At 42.6% G+C, this 11,455-nt stretch overlaps 3 protein-coding genes and 1 long non-coding RNA gene across 4 annotated transcripts; 2 read left to right on the top strand and 2 right to left on the bottom strand.

Annotated features, from left to right (window-relative positions):
• Positions 1 to 46: 46 nt before the first annotated feature.
• Positions 47 to 6,518, bottom strand: Nup214 (uncharacterized). The gene is made up of 5 exons (XM_071716961.1): positions 6,332 to 6,518; positions 5,131 to 5,433; positions 860 to 5,018; positions 424 to 598; positions 47 to 319 (listed from the first exon to the last, which is right to left on the bottom strand). The coding sequence occupies exons 1-5, from the start codon at positions 6,362 to 6,364 to the stop codon at positions 292 to 294; spliced, it is 4,698 nt and encodes a 1,565-aa protein (XP_071573062.1). The 5' UTR covers positions 6,365 to 6,518; the 3' UTR covers positions 47 to 291.
• A 133-nt stretch (positions 6,519 to 6,651) lies between these two features.
• Alg13 (Alg13 UDP-N-acetylglucosaminyltransferase subunit) lies at positions 6,652 to 8,538 on the top strand. Its single transcript, XM_071716965.1, has 2 exons — positions 6,652 to 7,569; positions 7,681 to 8,538. The coding sequence occupies exons 1-2, from the start codon at positions 7,483 to 7,485 to the stop codon at positions 8,095 to 8,097; spliced, it is 504 nt and encodes a 167-aa protein (XP_071573066.1). The 5' UTR covers positions 6,652 to 7,482; the 3' UTR covers positions 8,098 to 8,538.
• On the bottom strand, positions 8,178 to 11,230 carry Scsalpha1 (Succinyl-coenzyme A synthetase alpha subunit 1). The gene is made up of 7 exons (XM_071716963.1): positions 10,994 to 11,230; positions 9,928 to 10,163; positions 9,630 to 9,851; positions 9,439 to 9,543; positions 9,187 to 9,366; positions 8,927 to 9,061; positions 8,178 to 8,838 (listed from the first exon to the last, which is right to left on the bottom strand). Exons 1-7 carry the CDS (start codon positions 11,028 to 11,030, stop codon positions 8,752 to 8,754), a joined length of 1,002 nt encoding a protein of 333 aa, XP_071573064.1. The 5' UTR covers positions 11,031 to 11,230; the 3' UTR covers positions 8,178 to 8,751.
• Positions 10,158 to 10,573, top strand: LOC139778857 (uncharacterized). The gene is made up of 2 exons (XR_011719710.1): positions 10,158 to 10,389; positions 10,463 to 10,573. It is a non-coding gene; the product is annotated as an uncharacterized lncRNA (long non-coding RNA).
• Positions 11,231 to 11,455: the final 225 nt, after the last annotated feature.

Genomic DNA, 11,455 nt, shown 5'->3' with positions numbered 1-11,455 from the left:
TATTTAACACGAGAGCTGGCGCGCTGCATTATGGTTTTCACTCAAATTATAATATTGATCAATTTTCTTTATTTAAATAGAAATGCTTTATCGTAAAACTTAGATCTGTTCTCATTTATTACAACGTACAAGACAATAGAACACGATCTCTGTCATAAAAAGTACATATTTCTGAATGTAAAACAGTATATACACAATTGTAATTAGATAATTTCCTTATTCAATAGAAATTTCATATTCTGCTAGACGTATGACAGTTTTGAAGGTAAATCTGCCGCAACCATATCTTATTCATCTCCAACTGGAGAACGAGCTGCCGCTGAAATAAGATGGTTATTTATTATTTGTAAATTATTTCTATATCTTGGTATTATTATTGCTATCTTATTGACTCGAAAACATATTAATACAAAAGCTACATACGCAGTGAACGTTGGTTTCTCTGACTCTGGATTCTTCTGGGCTAAGCTACCGAAACTGAGACCACCTGGTTGATTGGCTAAAGATTCGAACGTACTGCTGCCTGCCACTTCTCCAAATACTTTTGGCATATTTTCCATTGTAGGGCCAGCTTGCATAGCAGGTGGACTTCCAAATCCTATTTATAACATTCTTTTCTTATTATAAATGAAATAGAGGTGCAGGATAATGTAATTATGATCCATCCAGAGTTGATTATAAGACTAATTGGGACATTATCTATACATTTGTGAGCTGGAGTTAAAAGAACTATAAAATAAATGAGGAAAGATTTTTCATATTCTTCAAAAGTAGGTAATAGTTTAATACATAATAGTTTACATACCAATTATGTATTCGCATTTTAAGAATGTTATAATAATATCAGCTATTTATTTACCCATGCCAGGAGACTCAAACGTATGAGGTGAGCCAAAACCAGCACCTCCAAAAACGGGTTTTGCTCCGCCAAAGATGGGTGACGATCCGAACACCGGCTTGGCACCGAAGGCTGGAGCTTGTCCGAAAGCGGGTTGGCTGCTGAGTACAGGTTGCTGTATGGGAGATGTGTTAGGCGCAGTAGACCTGAAGACATTTGCGCCCGCAGGGGAACCACTGACTGCCGCCGGCGACGTGTTGCTCGTCGCACCACCAAACGGAGAAGCAGGTGCGTTTGTCGCTCCACCAAATACAATACCGGGTTTCGAGGCATTAGTGTCGAATATAGATCCCGTTGAGACCGTACCGAATCCTGTGTTACCCCCGAAGATATTCCCGCTCGGAGGGGTCGACCCGAAGACAGAATTCATGCTGTTGCCTCCGAATATCGGTGTAGAAGTATTCGAGGAGGTAGCGGGCGTATTGGTGAACACCGAGCTTGAAGTATTACCAAACGGCGTCGATGCGGGACTAATTATCGGCTTCCCGAAGATGTTCGCCGTCGACGCGGGGGTCTGAACGCCTGGGAATTGCGCATTCGACACCGGCGATACTATTGGGCTCTTACCGAACGCCGGCGTGATCGAGGTCGCCGTCGTTGTCGCAGGCATACCGAATGAGATTGTGCCCGCGGAGGTGTTGCTGATGCTGATCCCGAAACTCGTGACTGGCACACTGGTGATGGTGGTCTCGCCGAACGTCGGCTTACTCAGGGAAGTCTGGAAGGGTGACACGGTGCTGCTGCTGCTGCTGCTGCTGCTTGTAGGCATTGCTGAGGAGCTAGTGGTAATGCCGGCTGACGTGTTTGCGAATCCGCTGAACACCGATGTGGTGACCGGCGCCAAGGTCGACGTCCCGAAAGTAGGTGTAATCGACGGGAAAGAAACTGCGCCGAAGGTAGTCGTAGCGGGCAGTATGGTCGTCTCTGGCACTGTCGCTGCGTTCTTTACGACGGTCTGACCGCCGAATATCGGTGTCGCGGTTAACGAAATTGAAGCCTGGGCAGTTGCAGGGCCAAAGGTGGGTGCTTTTACCTCAGGCGTAGTCACTTTCTCGATGACGACCGTACTGCTGGATGGCACTTCCGTCATCGACTTGCGAGCGGCGTTCGCGTCCACAACGTTGATGGTAACCCCGCCGATAGTCATAACGGATGTAACAGTGGCAGTCGTCGCGAGAGCTTGTGCTGTAATAACGGGTGCGGGTGCGGGTGCGGCGAAGCTCATGGGAGTCGTGATTGCATTTACTTTCCCGTCCGCGCTGTTACTCGAGTGATCGACCGGTTGAATAGTTAACGTGCTAGGTGATCCCAAGGATAAAGCCGACAGTTCTATCGGCGTTTGCATCGGTACCGCTGGTACCGTTATCGCGGGTTCTACGATAGAAGTGTGGGGTGCGGATTTCGAATAAGCGAAGGACATCATGTCGAGCGCGGTACCGGAGGGTGAGCTTTTCGCAACAGGCGGGGCTATAGGTGTAGCGAAACTGAACGTAGCAGCAGCGTCCGTTTTCACAGCTGGCGCCGTAGAGAGCGGTAAAAGATTACGGATTCCCATGCGAGTGGTCTCCGTTAACGGATATTCCGTTGACAATACGTCCTTTAACAATCCGGTCGAGAACAAAGCAGATTCCGGGGCTTTAGGGGCGCTATCGATGCTCGGCGATTCCTTATTGTTCCTAGTAGTTGGATCTGTAAGGAGAGATTTAGAAAAGAGGATATCTTGAGATTTCGGCGCCGACGTTCCAAACGTGATAGACGTCGGGAAGTTAACATTAAGATCCTGTTTCGGCTTAGTTTGGGACGCTGCGAGAACTGCTGGCGCGGCAGGCTTTTTATCCACTTGCTTGATAGAGATCGCCCCGGGGAAAGAAACGGTCGTTGGAAGTGGCTTCTGTTGGACTTTGTTCTGCGCAACGATGCCGTTTGTGTCGGACGAACCGATTCTCGCAACGATACTGTTCAACGAAGCGAGGGGACTTTGCGATTTGGTCTGCTTCTCGACCGGCTGCTTGACGGCAATATTTTGTTTAACAATCGATAGCTCGGTTTTGGTCTTAGCCTCATTGATCACAGAACTGAGAGACGCTAGGGAAGAAAGCGTATCCTTCAGGCGATCCTGAACCGGTGATGGATTGACCGGCTTGACAATTCTCAGGGGTGATTCGGTAAGCAACGCCCTTAGCTTGGACTGCTTTTCGTGTGTAAAAATCAGAGTCTTCGAGGCGATGGCTTTGCAGCGGGCATCTATAACGTCAGTTTTTCCGCGAATAACCGACGCTGGCGATTTCGGCGAACTCACATGCAGACTCGCCATCGAGCGATTGAGATTGGGCACGCCACTAACCGCCAACGAGCGATTGAAGGACTTCCATCGCCGCGAGATTTGGTCGAGCTTCTCTTTCTCCTTTGCGATAATCTTGTTATGCGTCAGAAGATTCTGATACACATACTCCAAGCTGGGAATCTTCATTTGCGACTTTGCCCGCGCTTTGTGCTCCGACCATTCCAAATCCAAAATTTTACTGACTTGATTGAGCTGCGTTTGTATGTAGTAGTACCATCGCTGTAGATCCGCTATTTTGCTGTTCTCATTGCAGTTTCTAGTGGTGATATCAACGCTGGCTGCGTTTTTCGACTTAGTTTCTTCGACCCATGCGAACGACTGGAGCAAGAGAGCCTTTAAGTACGCTATATCGCTGGAGAGACCGTTTGTCGTGTCCTTTAAATCCCGCAAGAACTGTTCTATGTCGACGGACGTCTCCCCGAGTCGTTTCTTTTCTGCGTCTGTACCGCATTCCCATACCTGCGGTTCCAATCTATTTCGCAATTCTTTCTCGAACAACGCCTGCTCTTGCACATAAGCACGCATCCGTATGTTATCGTCTATAGAAGGTTTCTGTTCCGTTATTTGTGGCAAGCTTGCTTCCTTATCTATAACTGACTTGGTTTCCGTCTTTACAGGTTCTGACACTGGTGTTTCTTTAGGCATAATCGGTTTCACAGCTATCTGCGGCGCAGCTCTTTCCTCTTGCAATTTCGGCTGTTCCGCCAGTTGCTCCACAGGTGGTTGGAAGAATCCTGCTGCTTTCAGAGAGTCGCCAAATATATTCGTCATCGGAGCGGGTTTTGATCGTTCCGGTGCCACCTCCGGTTGCTTCGAACGTGGGGTGCTGGTCACCGCGGCATTCATACTAAACGATATTTCCGGGGGCGAAGCATTAAGCTGTGACGGTGCTGGAGGCGCGACAATTTCCGTAGGAGGAACGTTGATGGCAGGACAGTTGGGTGCCAGATTAACCATGTGAAAGCTACACAATTTCCCGGACGTTCCAAGAATATGCAAGACGGGGACTGGATGCGGCAACGTTGAATCCGCGCCCCACGGCAACGTGTAGGTCGGAGACTTGTCTACGGCCAGACCCAAGGGATAAATTTCCATGGTTCTCACCAGCGGTAATTCAGCCCTGCCGCTATCGACTAATTGCCATTGATTCCAATTCACGCCACCATCTGTGGTGCCTAGTACAGCTATTTCGCTGCTAATGCTACTGCCCGCTATGATAAGTCCCCATTCCGGCACGTGCTCGAAATAATAGTGTAGAACACTGTCCTTTCTCTCGGCGTCGGGAAAACCGTACGTGATATCTTCGTAGCATGTAAAGATAGCGTTTGCCTCTCCTTTCGGCGCGTCAACGATGAAAACGTTTATGTGCCGCTCGTCATTCAGATATGCAGCACAAAATTGATAATTACTGATCCATAGGATGTTAATTATCTCGCCTTTGGGTGGTGAAGGACCCGCGATGATTCTAGCGACCTTTAAGGTATCTGGCTTTAATTGCACGATGTCTCCGTTTTTGCAACCCACTGCTATTTGTTTGCCTTTAGGACTCCAAGCTGCACACAGCGCCTGTGGCTCATTCGACACCTTGGAAAGCACAGATACTTTCGGTATAAAATTTTCTCTTGCTTCTTCTTCTATCTTCAATTGGAAACTACCAATAGTACAGTCGCTAGTAACGGTACAAAATATCGCAGGTACAGTAGGGTTCCATCGTATATCCGTTATGTAGCTATCTAGCTTGTTCGACAGTGTTATTTCAAGCAACAGGTTGAGACTCTGAAAATTAACGCGTTAATTAACGATAAATTTACAACTATAGTTTCTATAATACTGGATAAAATGTTGAAAATGTTCTTAAGACTTCTACAAAAATATGCTACGTGCATACATTTCTAACTAGTGAATGGGCATCGTATATCAATACTGTGGGCTTCAATGCTATGCCTATAGCGATATAATTATAATCACAATTAATGGCAATCTTTGATATAATGACTGGCAACTGGAGTTCTATCTTCCACTCTGCACTGTTCTCCTCCGCCGGCTTCAAGACGGTAATTTTATCATCGTGTCCTATGTAAAGTAGTCCTCGCTTTTTGTCAGCCACGAGAAGATTACAAGCAGGAGGAACATATGCAGGAGTCTTCAAGTCAAATACCTGATATGTATTTGACTGTTTGAATAAAAATTCCTGAAAGTATGAGAGCAACAGTGAATATAAAATCAGATATCAAGAGAAATAATTTAAATAGGGTATCTCAGGATGTGCACACATAAGAATGCACAGTACGATTCTTCTGTGCCAGCAAAAGCAACATATTTTGACTGGCAAAATTATATCCGACCAGTAGTTTTTAAACTAGAACAATTTAAAACTAACGAAAAAATGTTTGAAATTACACATGAATTAAGAGTGGCATGTGCTGGACATACACATTGTTTTACTATTTTTCTAAAGATTTTATAATATATGCATGATGTCTAAATACTTCTTAAATATATATTAAATACAATTTACTTAATAAGAAAAAATTTAAAAAACTACTGCTTGAACATAATTATATATATCCTATAAGTATACATCATATTAAAAAAAAATACATTTAGATCTTATGTCGAGAACAAACATAGCACGGAAAACTCTTAAAAATTACTCAATTGTTTGTTTCACATTCACAAGAGCTACTTTACACCGGACAATAACGAATAACGAAATATCAAAGAACTTGATGCAAATGATTGTTCAGTTATTTGTTTCACGGTTGAGGAGCTTCTTTGGATCATACCAAAGAGAGGTATCAAACGAATTGACGCGCAAACGTGTGTATAACGTAATTGATCTATCATACAGATATTTTAAAGATCAACGTGTCACTCGTACGAGACTAATGCTTGTCAAATCTCGACGATAGTCGTCGGGGCGAGTGACGCCCCGTGAGGAATCGAGTAAAGGGACGTAAAACGAATTTTTTCAGACGGTCGTGCAGCTCCCGAAGACGATTTTTAATACAACTTGTTCGCCGGTTGGGTTCCACGATCCACTTCAGCCACGCGTGCAATTCTCGCTGTTACAAATCGACGCGCGGTACCTGCACATCTATCGGATCCAGCGATGCCTTCATTTCAATGATATTTTCAAGTTACGTCTTGTAAACGGACAACAATAGGGATAAACAAGATCGACTCCAGCCGATCGCGCTTCAACCGAATTTCAACAGACGTACTGAAACCAGCCACTGACTGCAGCTGCTGTGATGTTCACTCGGCAAGGACAGTTGCGCGACCGCTGAGGGCGCCGAGCCTCGAGCAGCGACCGCGGGATCGCGATTGCTTGATTGGCTCCCGTTTTTAGATCCGGCAAATCAGTCCGGGAATTATGAATCTCATTGGAGAGAGCTTAGGTCCGTTCTTTTTTACCTGAACTTCTTGCACGGTTTATCTTCTCTCTTTTTCTCTCCAACGTGAAAAGAAAAGAAAAAGGGGAAAGATGAACTGTGCAAGAACGCAAGAAGTTCAGCAGCTAAAACGAACAGACCTCTAGCCAATGCTCGTATATGACGACACACATATCTCGTATTTAACCCTTTATAACCGGTTTTTTTGCTTGTAAGAAGAATTACACGACCAGTAAATGGGAAATGTAAATTAAAACTTAAGTTTAAAAAACAAATATGTAGACAAATGTACGTAAATTTCAACTCGTGACATTATAGAAGGTTTACATCTTGAATTGATTTGTGATTGAAGATTGATTTGTGATCACTAAACTGACAAGAGTGACCAGATATTCAACATATGCGCTGCTAAATAATGTGATAATGCGTCAAGACTGGGAATTAGATCAAGAGAAGCCGTGTTTTCGCATTTAAATAATTATATATGCACAACAGTTGAGTACATACGTGGAGAAGTGCAGGTGACTGGATAACCTAAAATAGAACTGTCTATTGTCAATCAAGACCTATCGATCAAGATTTTTGATGGAATCAAGATTAAAATCAGAGTTATTCCGGACCTGAATTGATTTACTCTTTCTACCTTTAATCGAGGATATCCCAAAAATTAAAAAAGAAAAGAATCAGGTTAACCGGGTGAACCGCTTCTCGTTTGAATGTGGTCAAACGTTATCTTTTGCATGTGTAAAGCTTTAATTAATCCAACGGAAATTTTGATGAAAACGAAAATATAAGGGATAATGAGCCGTCATTTCGATACATAAAACAATACACGATACAACGCAATGTCTGATAAAACTGTATTTGTTACCGTTGGCACAACAAAATTTGATGATCTGATAACTACAGTGTTGAGTCGCGCAGTCCTGGAGGTAGTTTATACAATATTTATATTTTGTCATTATTTATATTAATTTCTTTTTGCTGTAGATTCAATTATCTGTTCTTCATTTGGTGTTTATAATTTAATATCGTGGTTCTAGGCTCTGTCAGCACGTGGTTACAAGCATCTGATCTTGCAAATTGGCAATAGCGACTTAAAACCAGATTGCACTGCGCGTTATGGTTTCCATAAGATAGAAACTTTTGGTTTAAGTCCATCCATTGGGGAGTACATGCAACTGGCAGACCTTGTGATAAGCCATGCAGGTGCGGGAAGTGTATTGGAAGCTTTAGAAAGACGCAAACACTTGATTGTGGTGACTAACGATCTGCTCATGGACAATCATCAGATTGAACTGGCTGAACAGCTATACAAAGATGAGCACTTGTATTACTCTACTTGTCAAAATTTGTTGCACGTTATACGAACGATGGACTTGGCGAAGTTAAAGCTGTTCACCAATGACAAAAGTACAGATATAGCCAATTTTATTGACAAAATAATGGGATTTAGGTGACGATGTTGGGATAGTTTTGTTATCTTGCCAAGTATGGAAAAAGACTGTTTTGTATCGATGTTATAAAAAAGTCCAATAGCTGTGGGAACAAGCAGCAATATTTATATATATTTGAATTCTTAACATGTTTTACAATATGGATACATATTCCATAAAGTTTCAATTCATTACTGTAATATATTATATAGTTGATGTAATTTACAATAATAGTACATTATACACTTAAACACAACCGTCCCTCAAAACTATGTATACATGGTATAGAAAAATTTATAATTCTGCATTAGTCAAATTGTGACAGATCAATGGCAGTTTTAACGTTCCCTTGGATAATTTGTAAATTATTTTTGGACATCTGTCACTGTTAACGTAACAATTAACTCTGTAAAAGTATCATAAAGGTTGTTGGCTATTAAAATAAATCCAGCTCTTTAAAAAATATCAGTTATCTTCTATGTAATCTTTAGCATTGATCAACGTCCTATGATAATCAGAACAATTGATATAATATTAGCAAGTGAAATAATTTTTATGCTCCAATGCACTACTATCTTCTGTGAGTTATTGCTGTATGGCATACTTTCAATTTATTTTTCACGAAGACATTTTACACGGACAAGAAGAGAACTACACAGAATTATAGTAGTGTGTGCTTTAATTGCAAATCAAGCCGAGCCGTGTCATTTCCTTTAGAAGTTCGTTACCCATTTGTGCGGGACTCCTTGTTACTATTACACCAGCCTGATAACAGAACCCACGTATATATTGCTCGATTCAAAAAAATGATTTAAAGTATATTAATAATACGTGAATATAAATTTTGACTCACTTTTTCGAGTGCATTAATCTTATCTTGCGCTCCACCTTTTCCCCCTGAGATTATGGCACCAGCGTGTCCCATTCTCCGTCCGGGTGGTGCAGTAATACCAGCGATAAATGATACCACTGGCTTAGCTTTTCCACCCTACAACATGTATAAAGTAAGTGAAGTACGACATACTAATCTTACGATGGGCTCCCAGGATGAGACAGGATTTGGCTAGGACAGGATCGGGATTCGGGTACCAATAATTCTGAACAGCAACCAACAGTATTCTTTTCGATGAGATATTCCGCTGCGAATTCCTCTGCGCCGCCACCAATCTCTCCTATCATTATAATACCATCGCAATCTGGATCGGTAAGAAATACATCCAAACAGTCGATGAAATCGGTACCGTTGAACGGATCGCCGCCAATACCAACGCATAACGTTTGCCCAAGTCCCGCCTTCAAATAAAAATATTGTTGTAATTATCATTACATTTGACATTGAACACGTAATTTCTGGAATATGCTTACAAGCGTCGTTTGATTCACAGCCTCGTAAGTTAGGGTTCCCGATCTCGAGACAATGCCAATCTTTCCTTTTTGATGTATATGACCAGGCATAATACCAATTTTACACTACAACATTACATACGCGACGAGAAAGAATTATATTCCGTTTTGTCAATAAATTTGTAATATAATAACTAAAAGTATTTTTGTACCTGTTCAGGTGCTATTATTCCAGGGCAGTTCGGACCAATTAAACGTGACTTATTTTGTTCGAGTAATCGCCTTTTCACTTTGACCATGTCATGTTGAGGAATACCTTCCGTAATACAAACAATTAATGGCATTTCTGCGTCAATTGCTTCCATAATGGCTGACGCTGCGGCCGGAGGAGGAACGTAAATGACTGTCGCAGTAGCTCCAGTCGCTTCTTTCGCCTATAAGAGATATAGAAGACAATTTAAACGCCGCAACACAGATAAATGAAAAAATGTTGTAAAAGAGTAACAGTACCTCCTTAACAGATTTATACACTGGTTTACCAAGATGCTCTGTTCCAGCCTTCTTGGGACTAACTCCACCTACTATCTTTGTACCATAATCGAGCGCCTGCTGGCAGTGGAAAGTCCCTTGCTTTCCAGTAAAACCTTGACATATCACTTTGGTATTTGCATCGATTTTTAAATTCTTCCTAGTTTCTGTGTAATTAAATCTCACCTGAGAACGTATTAAACTTCCACAGTTTCTAACTGAAAAATCACAAGACAACACCATAATAAATGAGTATTGCCAAATCTATTGGATAAAACTAAAATACATGAAAGAAGAAAAGGATAACCAGGATATATATTTATTGTTTAAGAATGTCACAAGTACGGCATCATACATAGACCAATATCAATATACAAATTAAAGGGAAAAAATCATGTTTAATTTTTTTACATTTCAATACTACGCACACATTGAAAATAAAAGGTATGTTTATCGCCTTCTTTTATTCTTAGCAGCAAATTCCAAGATTTCTGGGTCAAGGTTTATTTGCTTGCAGATTATCCAACAAACGTAACGAATTTCTACTATGTCATAAAATAATTAGCAGAAGGCATATCCGTGTAACTTAAAACATGCAATATATTCTGAGAGAAAAAAAAACAGGAAAGAGATTAAAGTACATGAAAGAAAAAGGGGTATCGTCAATCCCAGCTGTATGTGGGAGTTATCACCACGGGGGAAGGGTCGCGAGATTATCAATATGAGAGCAAATTATCCAATTGCATTGCGTACGAAGCCCGTGCATAGTTCCCAATTAGTAAAACGCGCATTTCCCGATGAGGCCGCGACCCAGCCGCGCTCATGTCCTCCCTTATATAATGAAATGTTGTCATAAACGCGGGCTGTCAGCATTATTTTTAGTTCCGTTCATAGGCTGGCGCGTGGCGTAATCGGCGGGAGAAAAAAAAGGATCTCGAGGACATTGCCGTTGAAACGTGCAAAAGTCAGAGGGACCAACGAGGACGGTGCAACGCGGGGATATCGCGGGACGTACGACGGGGGGACACACGTCGCGCGAGGAACCCACCAGCGAATTTTGTAAGCGACCTGGCAGCCACAGCCATCTTTCGGTTCGTCCTTTCCGCTGAGGAGGCAATGCTCAAAATTGAATTAACACCGGAGCACCATTGATAGTACTAGCCACTACGGTTCTGACTACTTCTGACTTCTGACGTTCGGACAAGAAGGTCAAGTCCAGGAAAAGACACAGACGGGAGATATCGCACGAAGTTGACGAAGTTGGCCTGGCCTGAGCCACGAACTCGCGAGAGCGTAGAACCGTGGATCGCGCGCCATTGGGCGCGTTCAGCGGACCAAGCCGATGAGTAGCAGTCAAACGTGATTGGCTCTTGCTTTTAGAACCAACCAATCAACGCAGAGTGTTGATAAGACGAACTCAACAGTTGTGTCTGCTGAACGCGGCCATTCACGCCTCGATCGCCCCATCTCATTGGCTACGAGCATGTCGCGCTTCTTCTATTGGCGAATT

This window comes from Temnothorax nylanderi, unplaced genomic scaffold, assembly GCF_030848795.1.
Source record: "Temnothorax nylanderi isolate EJ_2023f unplaced genomic scaffold, tnyl_v1.0 TNYL_tig0199_pilon, whole genome shotgun sequence".
Lineage (NCBI taxonomy): Eukaryota > Metazoa > Arthropoda > Insecta > Hymenoptera > Formicidae > Temnothorax > Temnothorax nylanderi.
The sequence above is the reverse complement of the archived record's forward strand: the minus strand, read 5'-3'. Positions and strand labels throughout refer to the sequence as shown.